An 18,451-nucleotide genomic window follows, 5' to 3' on the forward strand; every position below is an offset into this window, starting at 1 on the left:
TCTATTCGTATTTCAGGTTGACTGTTAAGACCATTGTAAGGCTTTAAAAGTAAAGGCCCTGTAAAAGTACGATATACTCTAAAATATACAAAAGTATAAACTTTTGATTTCTTTCTTAGGTTCTCTATCATAATTTGTTTGGCATATTAGACCAATTACACTATATGGACAAAAGTATTGGGACACCTTGCTCATTCAGTATTTCTTCTGAAATCAAGCGTATTCCAAAAGGGAACTAATTCTGCTTCTGCTAGCGTAACTGTCTCTACTGTCCAGGGAAGAAGGCTTTCTACTAGATTTTGGAGGACCATGGCTGTGAGGATTTGATTGCATTCAGCAACAAGAGCGTTAATGAGGTCAGAACGTTAGATGATCACAACTCCACCTCATCATTCCCAACTCCCCAACACATCCCAAAAGTGTTGGATAGAGCACCAACCATCCATCATTCCAGAGAACACAGTTCTTCCACTGCTCCACAGCTCAAAGCTGGGGGGCTTTACACCCCTCTAGCTCATTGGCATAGGTATGGGTAAGGACTTATGGTAAGACCTGGGTCTCCAGCTCCACCTCACCAGCTAACTGACACCTGGCCGGCCAACATCGCTTAAGAATGATGAGGGGAGAGAGAGCGCCATCTACCCACCCGGAGAAAGCTTGGCCAATTGTGCTCTCTCTGACTCCGGCTGCTGATGGCAAAGCGGCACGGCTCGGGATTTGACCATGTAACCCCCCGTGGGGGCCGTTGTGGAAGTGCATTAGATTGTGCAGCCTGTGGGAGCCTCTAAAAAGAACCCTACCAAGTATTTGGTGGTCATTTTGGAGCATTTCTATTGGACCATTTATTGTAATATATAAATATATAAATAACAACCGCCAGATTCTCATTATGTGAAGTTTTTTCTTCAGGTGCTGGATGACACAGGATTTCAGGTTTAATATAAGCGAATAAAAAATGAAATAAAAAAAAAACAAAGCCAGAGAAAACTCAAACAAACACATGAACAGATTGAGCAGAGCAGTGCCCCCACGAGGGCGGAGGATCAGAGCAGCTGTGCTGAGGCAGGCTTCGTCAGCAGGCTGTGGCCCTGTGTGTGGGTTGTTAAAGGGCTGCCTCTGGAGGAAAAGGCTTTCTGAAAAGAAAATGTTGCCCTAAGATTTTTACAAGGAGCTGCACAATAGTCATGATTTGTCTTTTGGTGGGTTGCCAGAGAGTGCTGTTTTTGTGCCTCTGCAGAGTGCTGACACAGGAGGGTTTTCCCTCTCGGCACGAGAAGGTGCCAGGTTACTGTGGTCATCAGATCAAGAGGCTATTAGGTCCGTTTAAGCACATTTTAAATGATTCTCACACTGGAGGGAAACGAGGGAAGTGTCTGGATCTAAAAGCTTCCTTTCAGCCTGAATTTGTATTAAACAGTATGCCTGTGTGAAACTCCATCAGGAGCAGGAGATAAAGCTTCCCCCAACAGAAGAGTTAAGGCTGTGGGGACTAAAGACTGTGGGAGCCCCATCAGCCAGTGGAACCTTAGATGTACCTCTTAGATTTGAGATATTTACTTCACTAGTTTTAGTGAAACAGCCTTTAATGACTGGTGTCATTGTAACTCAAATAAACACAGTCTAACAGAGAGTGGGTGGAGCTACCCAGAATCTATTTGATGTTTTTTTTTTAACCTCTTAAAGCAGCATTACATGCTTGGATGGTGGTTGGTGTTTTTGCTCATGGGCTCCCCCTACATTTATGAGGTGCAATTCGCTTTTACACCACTGCAGTGAATACAAATCAGGCTTTGAGCGCCTCCCCTCGTGGACGGCTGTACATATTCTTTTCTGGACGAGCTGAGAGATCCAGAAGAAGCGTGTGGACTGAGGCGATAGAGTAATACCACAGGATTTTACGCTGACAGTTCTGGAGAGAGGTACTAGGTCCTCATAGTGCAGCTCCATCACCGAAGCTCCATAGTGCAGTACCAGCAGCGCTCCGGCCCGGGAATGACGGAGACGCCGTCTGATTACTTAAAGGTCAAACTGCTACATAATGTTGGTGAGAGGTGGTGTAGCCTGCAGAAGATGAGGGATGCACAACTTTCAGGTGTGCAGCTGTCCATAAGGGGGCGCCCAAAGCGTGATTTGCATTCATGGCAGTGATGTAAAAGGAAATTACACTCCCAAACTGTAGGGGGACCCCACTCCTCTCCTTCTCCTAAAACCCCACCACTAACCCTGCTACTTCTGATGGTCCAAATTATGCTTGGCTTGGCAAGGGGTTGTCTGGCTTGGGTTCTTCTACTGCTCCACAGCTCAATACTGGGGGGTTTTATTACACCCCTCTAGCCCATTGGCATAGAGAGTCTGAGGGGCTTTATTCATGGCAGTGATGTAAAAGGGAATTACACTCTCAAACTGTAGGGGGACCCCACCCCTCTCCTTCTCCTAGCACCCCACCACCAACCCTGCTACTCCTGATGGGCCAAATTATACTTGGCAAGGGGTTGTCTGGATTGGGAGTCCCATCAGCTCAAGGCCCCCCAGACCTCCAGCCCAAATTACTCGAGTTCCCCTTCCTTGGCTCAACCAAGTGACCAATACAGATCTGATACTAATTCTTTAAAAATGCCAGGATGTAAAATTGACATGTCTGATGTTCTCCCCCAGAGCTCTTACATGTCCATCATGTGACACAGGTAGAAGAACGTAGAGTCCAGAGTCTTACCCAAGGACTCTTGTTGGTGTTGTGTGGTGGGCTGGCCGCAGCCAGGGAATTGAACCCAGAGCCTCCCTTACGTTTAGCTACTTTAGCCTTTTAGCTCCAGTGCAAGATTCACAGGAAGCGAACTTCACACACTTCAGATGTCTGAAATTGATCCGTTCAGCTCATTGCAAATGAACGGACCTTTATGGTATAACCCCTGACCCCTCTGACCCTCTGACTCACCTCGTACTATTATAGCCACTTCACATCGGGACTCCAGCGCTCTTCAGTCCATGTCCGCGTTAAATTTTGGCATAGACTTAGCATGCAGATGTACATTGATGAATACACTGACAAATGCACCCCGTACTCTCCCTCATGCATACACATGCGCCCACACACACACACACACACACACACACACACACACACACACATACACACACACAATCAGGTTAATGCAGCCTGCAGAGAAGAGCAGCACTAACAACCATTTGCTGTAATGGGCCTTCGTGCGCAGCATCTCTGGAGGGAATACAAATGACTCTGGAGGTCACTCGGGGGGGTGGGGGCGTCAATCTGAGGGCCCCTTTGCTAGGGTCACGTCCAAACTGATTGAGTTGAGAGACTAAGAGTAGAGCTGAAGTCAAATAGTTGATGATTCTGAATGCAGAAAAGGCCTAAATCTACTCTTAAGAGCATGCTGTAGTAATATTGAGTGATAATGTACATTAATATGATAATATATAATATAAATATAATATCAAAATATAATATCAAATTCATATCACCATGTAATTCATCAGTTTTCTTTTTATTCATTTGCATTTTATGTTGTTTTCCCCCCAAATACTATCTTTGTAGATTAAAAGTGGCTTATTTTGCTGCTAAAAAGCAGAATTATCAGAAAAAAAGTGTACAGATCCAGTCAAAAGTTTGGGCACACAGTTGAATGTGTGCTGATAATCATGTTAAAAACATCTGATTCAAATGCTAGGGTGGACATATTTCTGAGACACTGGGGACACATGGAGATCCACTGTAGCTACAGTATGCTAATGTAATTAATACATACACATTTACTCATCTAGCAAAGACCTTTTAAAAGCCTTAATAGTCTACATGACCCAATCAGCTCCTTTCAGTTTATCCTACAACTTAGGCCTACCTAACCCCCTGTACCTGTATGTCCCCAGTGTCCTCTTTTCAGAAAATAAATATATGGTTCCCCCAGCATTTGGATCACATGTTTTTAAGATGATGATGATCAGCACACATTAAATCAGGTGTGTCCAAACTTTTGACTGGAATGTCGACTTCGGCCGAAGTCGACGTTCCCCTCTGGCATCAGTGGCCCATGTGGCACCACAACTATGCCATTGATGACTCTAGAAAATCCCACTAAGTTAGCGGTTTCTCTGAAATGCTACCATCCTTCACCCGGTACCCTATTATCATGCCTTTTTTAAGATATCAGTTAAGTTGCATCTTTTACCCATGACGCTTGTTTTGCACTCTGCAACAACTGACTGGTGTGCTCGCTTTTTTATGCATGCAGCAAACCCTGCCCCGTGGCATCTGGGACGTCCCGGGCCGAGTTCATTCCAAACCAGGGGAGGTCATAATATTCTAATATAACTGTAAATATGCTAAACAGACGTTTACATTTTCAGTGCATTTCTGAAGCAAATACATTAAGATTCGGGTTTGTATTAACAGATGAGATTGGTGACAGTCTAAATCCAGTGTTTGTTAGCCGTGTTAGCCTAGCATCTCCTACTGTGAACTAAAGAAGCACATGTCAGAAATGAAACCTGCCTTGGCTGATCGACTGCATATGGGGTCGGTGATATTTTCACCAAACCTATCCTTTAACACAGTGGCTTTCAGTACCTGATTGGCTAAAACAGGCCTAGATCAGGTCTGATTCCAGTCCACCAGATATCCGGCTTAGCAGCCCTAAGGTCAGTAACAGCTAGAGCCTCCAGCAGTACAGCTTGCTGTAATGGAGTGTGGTATTTAGGGTGAGTTTTTAACATTTTGGGTGGGTTTGCCCTCGTTTGACATCTTGAAGGCTAATTAGCGAGCTGCAGTCTGGCTGTATGAATTTGGCACCAGCTCCGCCGCCACTGATATTTAAAAGCCAAATTGCCTCAGTAGGAAAGGACACCTTGAACAGACACTGCCTTTGCGCCGCCGTGCTGCTAAAACCTCCAAGGCATCATAATTCAGCTCATGCAGAGAAAGACGGCACGTCTACCTATTGACAAGGACGGCCCCAAAGCACTTAGCTTTATTAAAGACAAACCAACGCTCGACTGGCCCAGTGGATGGCCTTGAAAATCATCTTGTGATGCCAGAAGCGAGACACATGCTCACCTCTCTAAAGCAGTCGTGGCTGATACCCGCTCTGGGTTTACATTTAAATAATCAAGCCTTTTAGGTCTAGCTTTGAATTAGAAGATCATTTTCCTTTTTTTTAATTAAATGAAATCCATAAGATGTAGAGACGGCCTGACTACCCCATGCAGAGTGGGCTTGGCTTGGTGTGAAACGCTCAGTTCTAGAGAAACCTGCAGAGTCAGACACGTTTTGAATGGAATCAGACGTCTGCAGAGTTCAATGCCTCTTAAAGCTCCATCAAAGACAGCTATTGTGGGAAGAGGTTGGGAATACTGTACATTGCCTGAGGGCTGAGACACTGCTTTGTGGTAGTTTTGAGAGAAGGGTTTGGCTTAAGACAAAAAGTAGTCCTCAAATAAGGCCTTTATATATTGTTTTATTATATATATATTATTATTATTGTTTTATTATATATAAAATTATTATTTTAGGATTATCTTATATATATATATATATATAAAAGCTAATATAAATCTGCTTAAATCCAGTGTAGATATCTAATATCTATCTAATCTAAGGGGCAGTGGTGGCTCAGATGGGTTAAATGTAGAGGACACATTTCACTGTACAGTGACAAATACGTGCACCTTTCATATTTTGAGATTATTGTAGTAATGTTACATGATTCATTGCCTGATATCTAACTTATTTTACTCAAATCTACTAAAATCATCTTATAAATAACAGATCATTTAGCTTTTCTCAAAAAAAGAATCATAATTGAAACACTGAATGAGCAGGTGTCCCAATACTTTTGTCCTGGTTTACAGCACCACGATGACCCACAGCCAAGGAACAGGGAACAGGGCTTGCTGTAGCTTTGTTGCTACACACACAGCTTGTCTAGTCCCTGTAGAGAAGTACTGCCAATAGAATAAGACTCTCTGGAGGAGCAGATCAACATGAACCTATGGGCACCATGCTGCCTAATGCCAGGTGTGGGCTATAGAGGGGTATAAAGCCCCCCAGCATTGAGCTGTGAACTGTGTTGGACGATGGATGGATGGTGGATCTCCATCCAGTACTTTTAGGATGAGGAGGTGAGGTGGTGATCGTCCGAAGTCTAGTCGAAAGCCTTCGTTTTCTAATAAATCCTTCCCCAATTCAACAGAACCTTTGAAGTTCAAGGCGGCCCGGCAGGTTCTGGTCAGACACTCGTGCATTTCTGATTTTAGGCTGTCTAGGAAAGACTGCCAGACTCTCTGAAGTGGTAATTCCTGAAAAGCTGGTCATCATTCTTCATCACTCATCAGTCTTTTCTTTGTTTCAGGCCCTGATCCAGCTGCCAGTGTACATTTCCCAGTGTGAGGAGGTGCGCGTGTTCTTCGAGACTCGTCCTGAGGACCTGAACCCGCCTATAGAGTGAGTTCACACTGCTTTGCACCCGGCAGAACCACCCGGAGCACCCTTCATTCGTTGACTTAGAGAGAACATTGCTGCTGATGTTCTGTCAATAGGGAAAGTGACCGACCTAACATGCTCCGTCCATAAGAGCACAGGTGTAGCACACAGCCAGTTCTCTGCCAAAATATGATTGGTTGAGAAACACAGTGAGGGATAAACCTCTCCTTGATAGGATGCTAGCTGTGTTAGCAGTACTAGCTGTCTAAACACACAGACACTATATGTCCAAATGTTTGTGGACACCCCTATGAATGAATGCATTGATACAGATTACAGAGAATAGTCCTGCTAATAGAATAGGACTCCCTGGAGCAGATAAACATGAACCTACTGGCACCATGTTGCCCCCTAATGCCAGGCGTGGGCAAGTAGAGGGGTATAATAAAGCCCCCCAGCATTGTGTTCTCTGGAATGATGGATGGTGGTGCTCCATCCAATATCCTCTTCTGGGATTAGTTGGGGTGATGATCATCCAAATGCCCTTGATTTCAGAAGCAACTCTAGAGTAGCAGGTGTCTACAAACATTTGTCCATGTAGTGTATTTGTGGGGACACAATAATTATCCAGCAAGCTCTCTAAGCCTCGCCAACGTCAGAGCAGGCTTTCATGCTTTTGGATTGGGAGCAACATCCAAATATGCTAACGTTGCTAATAATGAGGCTAAGGGTTAGCGTAGCTTTCAAAGGTCCTGATCGCTAAAAACACTCCATGCTGGTACAAGAGGAAAAGTCCAGGAACTGGAGCAGAAACTAGCATTAGCATCTAGCCAGCCATCCTTGATGCACACAAGCCTGAGAAAGGCCCAATTCACATTAGCTTCAGCCTGTGGAGGACAGTTATGAGGTCACTGGCCTCGCCCCTCCCTGTCCTCAAACCAAAGGCGGGCCCTGGATGAAGGACCTTGGCTGTCTTGTTGAATTAGATTAGAGATTTTTCCTAATGCACTGCCAGTCTCTTGGCTTCGAGCATGACTCCACTATGGAGAATGAAATGTAGGACGCTGCTTATTTAGTATCTGGGCAACAGGCTCTCTCTATAACAATGATGGATATAACAGGTGAGAGAGGAGGGAGAGAGAGAGAGAGAGCCCTTCATAGATTAACCCTAAGAAGTCTAGACTTCCTGCTGCTTTGCTCTCTGTATTCGTATAATTGTCTACATGCAATTACATAATTAATTACATTACATTCGGTGTCCAATTTAAAATCTGATTTTATGCTCTAAATGTCCAAATTGCCCAAATGTTTGTGGACACCCTTACCTCTAATGAATGCATTCATAGAGAAGGACTCTCTGAAACATGAACCTATTGGCACCGTGCGGCCTAATGCCAGGCGTGGGCCAGTAGAGGGGTATAATAAAGCCCCCCAGCATTGAGCTGTGGAGCAGTGGAAGAACTGTGTTCTCTGGAATGATGAATGATGGTGGTGCTTCATCCAGTACTTCATCCAACATCCTGACCAACATCACTAACTTCAACGCTTGTCTGTGAATGCAATCAAATCCTCACAGCAATGCACAGTAGAAAAAGCCTTCTTCCTTGGACAGTAGAGACAGTTACTCCAATAACAGCAGGATAAACTCCTTTTAATGGCTTTTTTTTAATTTCATTTATGAAATGAGCAGGTGTCCCAATACTTTTGTCAATTTCCGTTAATACCCAAATACCCATGTTTCTCCCATTCTGTTTGATGGATTTGATTGAATCAGAAGCCCCTCGTTATGTAATACACCCTGACTAAGAGTGAAACTAATGGAAATATCATAGAAAAATATAACAGACAGTTGGACTGGACTGCTGGACTGTGTTCTTGTCCGGCTTGCCATCTGGACTTGCGCAGTTAATGACTGAAACAGTGCGTGTTTCCTTACTGTACAGCCACGGGTCAGTGAATCTTCCTCTGCTCAGTCAGGAAGAATGAGCAAATCATAAAAAGGACAGTATTGGTTGAATGTAACCTTAAAAGATTAGCAGAAAGCGTCTGATTTTAGAATATATATATATTGTGTGTATATATGTATATATGTATATTATATATGTATAATATACACATATATACATATATACACTATATATATATATATATATATGTGTGTGTGTGTGTGTGTGTGTGTGTGTGTGTATGTCCATTTTTTTTATAAATAAGGGTTTCATGAAAACAGCATACGCAAAACATGTCCAGCTGGGGGACTGAGTTTGAGTCAAGAGGGAAAGTGTGTACATCTGCGGTTCTCATTCAGTATGACAGTAGAACTGACCTGAGTCCTTTATTAATATTCAGCTGTGATCTTTATCTTTATCTTTACTGTATTGTTTTTGATCTTTTTGCAGGGAACCCATCGGGAAAAAGAAATCAGGTAGGAAAGTGCCATTAATTGATGCATTAAGTGTAGTGGGGGTAAGTCGTAATAAGGTCCCGTGGCTTAGTTCAGTTCAAATTGGCCAAAGACAGCCTTCCCTACCCTTCAGAAGTTTGGAAACACTTGTCACTTTGGCTTTATCAGTAATAATGACGTGTACGATACGATGAAGGACCCCAAATGTCCATTATGTGTCCAAATATAATAGAATAGGACTGGAGCAGATGAACATGAAGCTTATTGGCTGTCTAATGCCAGGCGTGGGCTAGTAGAGGGGTGTAAAGCGCTCTAGGTGTGGAGCAGTGGAAGAACATGTTTTCTGTGCGCCATCCAATAATTAATGGATGAGTTGTGGATGATGAGGTGGGGTGGTGATCATCCCACATTCTGACCTCACTGATGCTATCAAATCCTCACAGCAGTGCTCCTCCAATATCTAGTAGAAAGCCTTGCTCCAGTTGCTCTAGTTGTAACAGTTGTTTTTAAACAATGTTTTTAATATGATTTCTGACGAAACAACGAATAAGCAGGTGTCCCAATACTTTTGTCCATAAAGTGTATTTAAGACTAGAGTCCACACTGCATTTTAAGATTTAGATTTAAATAGACAAACAGACAGACACATAGATAGATAGAAAGATAGATAGGTAGATAGACAGATAGATAGACAGACACACAGATATATAGATAGACAGACAGACAGACAGACAGGTAGATAGACAGACACACAGATAGACAGGTATATAGACAGGTAGATAGATACATAGATAGACAGATGGATAAAAAGAATGATAGATAGATAGACAGATAGACAGACAGGTAGATAGACACACATATAGATAGATAGACAGGTATATAGACAGGTAAACAGAAATACAGGTAGATAAATAGATAGACTGACAGACAGACAGGTATATAGATAGATAGATATACAGGTAGATAGACAGACACACAGATATATAGATAGACAGACAGGTAGATAGACACACAGATAGATAGACAGGTATATAGACAGGTAGACAGAAAGACAGGTGGATAGATAAATAGATAGACAGACAGATAGACAGATAGATAGATAGATAGATAGATCGATAGACAGGTAGATAGACAGGTAGACAGAAAGACAGGTGGATAGATAAATAGATAGACAGACAGATGGATAGAAAGATCGATAGATAGATAGATAGATAGATAGATAGATAGACAGACAGATAGATAGATAGATAGACAGATAGATAGATAGATAGAGAGATAGACAGATAGACAGATAGATAGATAGATAGATAGATAGATAGATAGAGAGATAGACAGATAGATTTGATTAAAAACAGTGTTTCCAAACTTTTGACCAGTGGTTTATATGAATAAATCTTTCTGTTTATTTGAGCTGTTACCCAACAACCTTATATCCTCAATGATATGAACCTTGTTTTGCTGTTTTATGAATATTATTTGAACCCTTATGTTATCTGAACTGCCCTTTGCCTTTTCCACCTTTTATTCCAGTCCCTCCTCCCTTACCACAACTCTCATTCATTTTCCCTCATCAGGCATTGTGGAGCGAGCGGCTTCTTTCCTAAAGCGAGGTAGTAACTGCCACTTGCTTGGCCATGCTCTTTGTGTGTGAGCCCTCGAGGTGCAGCCCCACTCTGAGTTCCTGAGGTGGGCTGGGGGCAAAGCTTGGTGCTCATTCCCCGTGTGATGATCGCATGGCTGTGTAGTGGTGGTCTAATTTGTGCTAGAAGATCATGTGTCGGCCACTGAGAGTAACACGGACAGAACTCACCCCCTGATTAAAGCGATAGTTTGGGGGGAAACAAATAATTTACACAATTCTCCAACCCTCACCTCAAATACAGTCAATATGTAGTCAACCAAGAGACGCATGTTCGGTGTCTGAGGTGTGCTAAGGTAATGCTAACAAGCAATGGCAGACACTGTGCTAATCCAAGTCCAGGTCAATCACTGTGAAAATGACCAAATGGTGGACAGAATTGAGGCCTTAAGCTGGATGCGAGTACGATCGGTACATCATTTAGCTACATTAGCCTTGTAGCTTCAGTGTGAAGATACACCTGGAAACTTCAAACATCAAACATGTCTTGGCTGATCGACTGTATTTGGGTCTAATTGTGTAATTTATTTCTTTTTTGCTAAGCTGTTGCTTTAGGTAGTGTTGATATTAGCAGTGTGCATTAACAGCAATATTAGCTGTAGTGTGGTGATATTAATATTTAATAGACGTGAAGTACATAGTATATGGTAGTAAGTTACCAAACATACTTCCGACCACATTTTGCAGAACCAAGTGCCAAACCATCATATTACAAACATGCACCGATCAGCCACAACATTAAACCACCTCCCTAATATTATTCAGGTCCCCCTTGTGCCGCCACAAGAGATCTGGCCATTTGAGACATGGACTCCGTAAGACCTCTGAAGGTGTCTTGTGGTATCTGGAGTGTAAGTTGTGATCCTGTAAGCTGTGAGGTGGGACCTCCTTGACTTCAGTTCAGCGGCCGTCCTTTTTTGGAGCACTTTTAGTAGGTGCTGACCACTGCTTATAGGGAACAAGACTTGCCTGATGTTTTGAAGAGATGTTCGGACTATAATACACAGTCCCATATCCATATGAAATTATTGTCCAATATAGGATGATAATACACAGTCCAATATTTATATTAAATAATAGTCCAATATTGGGATATAATGCACAGTCCTATATTGATATTAAATTATTCTCCAGTATAGGATAATAATAAAGAGCCCTATATTTATGTAAAATTATTGTCCAGTATGGGACTGTAATACACAGTCCTATATTGATATTAAATTATTCTCCAATATGGGAATATAATACACAGTCCTATAAATAATAATATTAATAATCATATAAATAATGAAATAATAGCCCAATATAGAACTATAATATGCAGTCCTATATTAATATTAATTTATTCTGCAATATAGGATGATAATACAGAACCCTATATTTATACAAATATATTGTCCAATATGGGACTATAATACACAGTCCTATATTTATATTAAATTATAGTCCGATATTGGACTATAATACACAGTCCTGTATTGATATTATTTTTATTAATTATTCTCCAATATAGGACGATAATACAGAGCCCCATATTTATATTAAATTATAGTCCAATATAGGACTAGACTAATACACAGCCCTATATTTATATTAAATTATAGTCCAATATAGGACTAGACTAATACACAGCCCTATATTTATATTAAATTATAGTCCAATATAGGACTAGACTAATACACAGCCCTATATTTATATTGAATTATAGTCCAATATAGGACTAGACTAATACACAGCCCTATATTTATATTAAATTATAGTCCAATATAGGACTAGACTAATACACAGCCCTATATTTATATTGAATTATAGTCCAATATAGGACTAGACTAATACACAGCCCTATATTTATATTGAATTATAGTCCAATATAGGACTAGACTAATACACAGCCCTATATTTATATTAAATTATAGTCCAATATAGGACTAGACTAATACACAGCCCTATATTTATATTGAATTATAGTCCAATATAGGACTAGACTAATACACAGCCCTATATTTATATTGAATTATAGTCCAATATAGGACTAGACTAATACACAGCCCTATATTTATATTGAATTATAGTCCAATATAGGACTATAATACACAGTCCTATATTCTCCACATGCATCAGGCACAATAAATAGCTAAATTAAATATAATTATTTGGATTAATCTGTGTATCTAGACCTCGGCTAACTGATTGGCTGCCCTCAATTTTCTCAAAACATAATTTTTCGACAACTAAAAATGGCAATATCATAATAACGATTAATACACAGTATACTGTGCAGCCCTGCTGAGGGTATGTCATTTTTGCATTGCAAAGGTGTGGTCGGAGGTATGTCGCATAAACTTACTCAGCCCTGTTTGTGGATCATTGGTTCTTTGTGACACAGAATCCTCAGCTAGTATAAACATGGTCCTAAAGTGAGATCAGTACATCCGGCAGTTGAGCTAACCAGCAGGTGGAGGGGTTTAAGAGTCGAAGCCCAGCTTTCTCACTCGGCCTGGGTTCAGATGATCACTCAAACAGTCCATTTCTGCTGCATTCACTGCAGTTCTGCTGGTGATTTTGGTGTGGGTTTCCTTTTTTCCTCTCTTTTTTACCTCTTTGCACTAAACTGTCCTGTCTCAGTTTCCGTTTCCCCCTCTTCTAACTTCCCAATAATCACATCAGATTCACTCTGCTCATCTTGTCTTAACGGAGAAGGGCGAATGAAGGGCAAGTGACCAACATCTAGGCTTTCTGTCCATGGCAGGAGGAGACTCCACCTCAGCCGACCCGCTTCTGCTGGACCAGTACGTGGCCGTGACGGACTACGAGAAGCAGGAGAGTTCAGAGATCAGCCTCCATGTGGGCCAGATGGTGGAGGTCATAGAGAAAAACGAGTCAGGTGAGGAGCCAGGACACTACTGCCTCTGACCAGCAGGGGGCTCACTAGGTAGCGGCTACTGTCTGTTATTGTGTCAATTCACACCGAAAATATGTCTGATGACTGTGTCTTTCATACCACGTCCGAAACCACCAGACCGCGACACTGCGTCATTTTTTAATGAATGCTTTCCTTAATTAGAGCCTATTTCTGGTTTATTCTGATGCGGTTAAAATCAGGCTGGCCAATCAGAGCTGGGGATTGATGGTGAGAACGTTACATAGCCATTTTAAAAAATTTGCTCTAGGTTCATCCTGGTCTGATCACGTCCACAGAGTACCGCAACCTATAGCTTCCCTCGCTAACGAGCCCTCGCATGGAGGAGGGAAATTAAGGACAGAAGAGGCGGAGTCTATGATTGGTCTTAGATACACTGTATGTCCAAATGTTTGTGGACATACACCCCTTCTAAAGAATGCATTCAGCTACTATCACAATTTAAAGTTGCATCCATTGCTGACACAGATGTGCAAATGCACACACACACACACATAGCTTAGGTAGAGAGGTATTGCCAAAAGAATAGGACTCTCTGAGGCTAGGTAAATAGGAAGTATGTGTGGGGTTAGAGTGGGGGTATAAAGCCCCCCAGCATTGATCTGGAATGATGGTGCTCAATCCAATAGACATTTCAGTCCTTAATAGGTAATACATCTGCTTTCTGTTCAGGTTGGTGGTTTGTGAGCTCAGAGGATGCTCAAGGCTGGGTGCCTGCAACCTGCCTGGAGGCTCAGGATGACCCGGACGATTTCTCTCTGCCTGCTGAGGAAGGTACTGAAACCCTCTTATTACCCCCCTTATTACCGTCCTCCCGTTCCAAATTCCAGCCAAATCAGACTGCATAGAAACCCCACAGGCAGATATCGCCGCCAAACCCTCTTAGGTTCATGCTATGAGGATTAAACTGGAAGTAGTGTTCTGGGGAATCTGGGAAAGGAGTATTATGAAGATGTCTGACCCAGCAGATTGAGCTGCATGGTGGACGAGGGCTCGGTGAATACAGATTCATGTATTTTCAGCTTCTTCAAAATGTCTCAGATTCTTTTTTTAAGGTATATGAAACAATTGATACACTGTAAACACATCCTTAACGAACAGACCCCCCCCTCCCTCCCTCCCTCCTCCCCCAAGACCAAATTCCCTTTATCAAAAGTCACAGTTCCTTCTCATCTCTGTGTGCTTGTCCCCTGCTGGAGTGTGCCGGAGATTCTGGTCACTGCCGAGGCACGTGGGTCGCCGGCGCACTTTAGGGGATCTGTTCAGCACAAGCTTTGGGCAAGGTGGAGAACCACATCTCTTTTTCTTCCTCTTTTGTCATGCTGGCGTGTCCGGTGTCTGTCCTGCACGAGGCACCTGTGCATGCCCCGCATGCTGCATGAAGTGCATGGAGTGAAAACCCTGAAGCTGCTTGTTGGCATGTCCTCTTTCAGGGCAGCATGCCGCCGTGTCCCCCTGCCTCCCACGGGGATTTCTGCACCGCAGTATGATTGAACGCAATCGGATAATTAGCTTAGCCATGCTCCACCCATGAATCAACAAGCTCCACCCATCAACAAGCTTCATAGAGCATTGGTAAAATCCTACTCAACCTGATTATGAGAGAGGATGCGTCCCAATTGCGCACTGATCACTAGGGCTGCACCTAATGATTCTTTATTTATCGATTAATCTAGCGATTTTTTTCCCCCGCCTGATTAGTCGATTAATCTAACAACACATTTTTTTAGATTTGAAAAGCAGCTACGTGTGTTTTAAAGCTGCCGCGGTACAGAGAGAAGCCTTCGATATCTACACTGGACGATTAAGAAGCGGTTAGCAATGCGACGTCCTGTGTGAAATACTCCCATGACTTTTTTAATCGATTAATCTAGCGATTATTTTTAGATTAGTCGATTAATCTAACAACTAATTTTTAAGATTTGAAAAGCAGCTACGTGTGTTTTAAAGCTGCCGCGGTACCGAGAGAAGCCTTCGATATCTACACTGGACGATTAAGAAGCGGTTAGCAACGCGACGTCCTGTGTGAAATACTCCCATGACTTTTTTAATCGATTAATCTAGCGATTATTTTTTAGATTAGTCAATTAATCTAACAACTAATTTTTTTGATTACTCTAATGTGAGTGTGTTAGGAATGAAAATAGTTTCTTCAAAATTTCTGCATTAATATTGCAGATATTTACAAAAAAGTACGCACTATTCTGTAATGACAAAATAGTTCAGTGTCACCAGCTTTACAGGCAAATGTAAAATCTCAACCACAAGCGATTAAATAATTAAAGAATATTTATATTTATAATTAAGTAAAAGAAATAAAGTGCAACACATTTAACAATCAAAATAACAAAATAAAACAATGTAAAATTCAACTCACTTCCCAGAGGAACACTAGAGCAAGTTTTAAAGTCCAAAATGAAATTAAGTGTGGAAGCTGAGTGTACTCAGATATCCACAACGCATCCTCAGAACCGGTCAGTTTTGGAGTGTCGTTCCGATGGACACTATTAGCCCTCAGTGCAGTGCAAACGCAAAGGGAGAAGCCACTCACATCTTAGAAAACTGGAAAAATGGGTATGGGGCGTCACGGGAACTTGTTGGCATAGCAACCCCTCATCATTCACTACCTGTTAGTATGGCACTGATTAGTGTGTTAATCTTTTGTTTACTAACCTGCCAAACCTTCACTGTTCAGATTAGTCTATAGTCTGTACCTTAGAGTATTAGTGTGTAGTATGAAATTGGGATGCAGCTTTAGTATTTGTGAAAATATTGATTTTTTTAGCTTGATACGAGACATTATATTCCAAAAATATGTATGGCTATGTATGTTATTGTTTAAAAAAATAAAAATAAAAATAAATAAAATACAAGGCATTATATTGCAAAAATATATGGCTATGTATGTATTGTTAAAAATATATATAATTATTATAAATTGTTATAATAATAATAATTATTATTATTATTTATTATTATTATTATTATTATTATTATTTGTATTGTTATAATAATTATTATTCTATATTTGTTATGCTTTTATCTATATTTCCATTTATATTTAATAAATGTTGACAACTTTTTCCCATTTAAGTTTATTTAAGGAATAAACTGTTTAAAAATGTTCTGGGAAAAATAACTTATATATGTCATGTGTAGTTTAGTTTAGTGTCATGTGACAGATTGCCCCAAAATGGATTTTGGCCCTAGCATGAATTTAAAATCACGTCCAAAACAGCTTTTCAGATTTGCTCAAAAAAAAAATCAGATTGAGTCTTTTTCCCTCATTGAACAGCTGTACTTCCCAACTATTTAGATTAGGAGACATTTTTGCCATAGTAGCCCTGAAACGTGCCTGTAGGTGGAGCATGGACCGGTCAGTTCAACCACCAGAGCACCCAGGGGTATAAAACTAAAACCATTAAACAGATTAAAACTGACGAACCGTGGTTAAGACAAGCCGGCTACTTAGTATGTGATCAGCATTAGCACATCACACCCGCTGTCTTCACAAGCCACTGTGTTTAGTGTGTGTTGTGTTTTACTGGATGCTGCATGTTTGTTACATGTTTTCCAGCTTCTTGTGGTTCCTTGTGGTAAACTCAGCTAAATGAAGATCATCCTGTCTTAAACCATCGTCAGACACTTCATTAGAGATCTCGCTATTCTAAAACGAGCGCACTGCGCCTTTAACACCAGCTTTAACAGCCTAGTCCCTAAAAGCTCAGCACTGCCTTTAATAATCATACTGTCGTATTAAATCACACCTCATTCATTCATTAATTCATTCAGAAATAAGGAAAATATCTTGAGTGTAGTTAATATAGCTAATGTCTCATTATGAGATTGTTGTAAGAAAATGGTAAAATTAGTCTTCTTTTTAGAGATTTTATGGTGCTTTTTTTAACTTTTATTAAGAGAAATTATCTAATTTTATTGACTATTTTGTTGTGTCTTTTTTCTAAAAACAGACATCAATAGAATAAGACAAATGTAAATATGTAAATGTAAATATGTAGTATAATATACATTTTTTTTTTAATTATTAAAAAGATCATTAGAATTTAATTTTATATATTGACTTAAGATATATTTATTATACATATATATTTTTATTATATATATTACAATGTAGATAGTATACATTATATATTTATTTATTTATTTATTTATTTATTTATTTTGCAATGAGCATGTCCGCTAACCAGTCTACATAATGTGTCCATTATTTGTAATACATATTAAAACTATATATTTTTTATTTAAAAAAATCTATTTTTAATAATATTTTTATCCACAAATAAAAATACAATATTAAAATGTATAAGTAAGTAGGGTATGTACATTTCTACCCTGACATGCTGCCTCTAAAATAGCTTGCCTCTAAATTATGTAGTATAATATAAACGTTTCTTAAAATTATTAAAAAGATCATTAGATTTTAATTTTATATATTGACTTAAGATATATTTATTATATATATATATATTATAATGTAGATAGTATACATTATATATAGTTTATATATATAGATATATATATGTATATTTATTTATTTTGCAATGAGCATGTACGCTAACCAGTCTACATAATGTGTCCATTATTTGTAATACATATTAAAACTATTTATTATTTATTTTTTCAAAAATCTATTTTTTAATAATATTTTTATCCATAATTAAAAATACAATATTAAAATGTATAAGTAAGTAGGGTATGTACATTTCTACCCTGACATGCTGCCTCTAAATAGCTTGCCTCTAAATTATGTAGTATAATATAAACATTTTTTTAAATTATTAAAAAGATCATTAGAATTTAATTTTATATATTGCCTTAAGATATATTCATTATATATTTTATTATATATATTATAGTGTAGATAGTTTACATTATATATAGTTTATATATATATATGTATATTTATTTATTTTGCAGTGAGCATGTCTGCTAACCAGTCTGCATAATGTGTCCATTATTTGTAATACATATTAAAACTATATTTTTTTCATTTAGCAAAATCTATTTTTAATAATATTTTTATTCACAATAAAA

The 18,451-nt window shown here is 39.8% G+C and overlaps 1 protein-coding gene across 2 annotated transcripts in view; it reads left to right on the forward strand.

Moving 5' to 3' along the window:
• sh3pxd2b (SH3 and PX domains 2B) overlaps positions 1-18,451 on the forward strand; it is a 64,914-nt gene that overhangs the window by 35,284 nt on the left and 11,179 nt on the right. Inside the window, exons 5-9 of one of the 2 annotated variants that reach the window (XM_072661404.1) lie at positions 6,366-6,457; positions 8,833-8,858; positions 10,412-10,447; positions 13,226-13,360; positions 14,069-14,170. In XM_072661404.1, the coding sequence (XP_072517505.1) occupies positions 6,366-6,457; positions 8,833-8,858; positions 10,412-10,447; positions 13,226-13,360; positions 14,069-14,170 (391 nt within the window). The remainder of the gene's footprint in view (positions 1-6,365; positions 6,458-8,832; positions 8,859-10,411; positions 10,448-13,225; positions 13,361-14,068; positions 14,171-18,451) is intronic. The other variant, XM_072661405.1, reaches the window with a different exon arrangement.

Source organism: Salminus brasiliensis, chromosome 18 (assembly GCF_030463535.1).
Source record: "Salminus brasiliensis chromosome 18, fSalBra1.hap2, whole genome shotgun sequence".
NCBI lineage: Eukaryota > Metazoa > Chordata > Actinopteri > Characiformes > Bryconidae > Salminus > Salminus brasiliensis.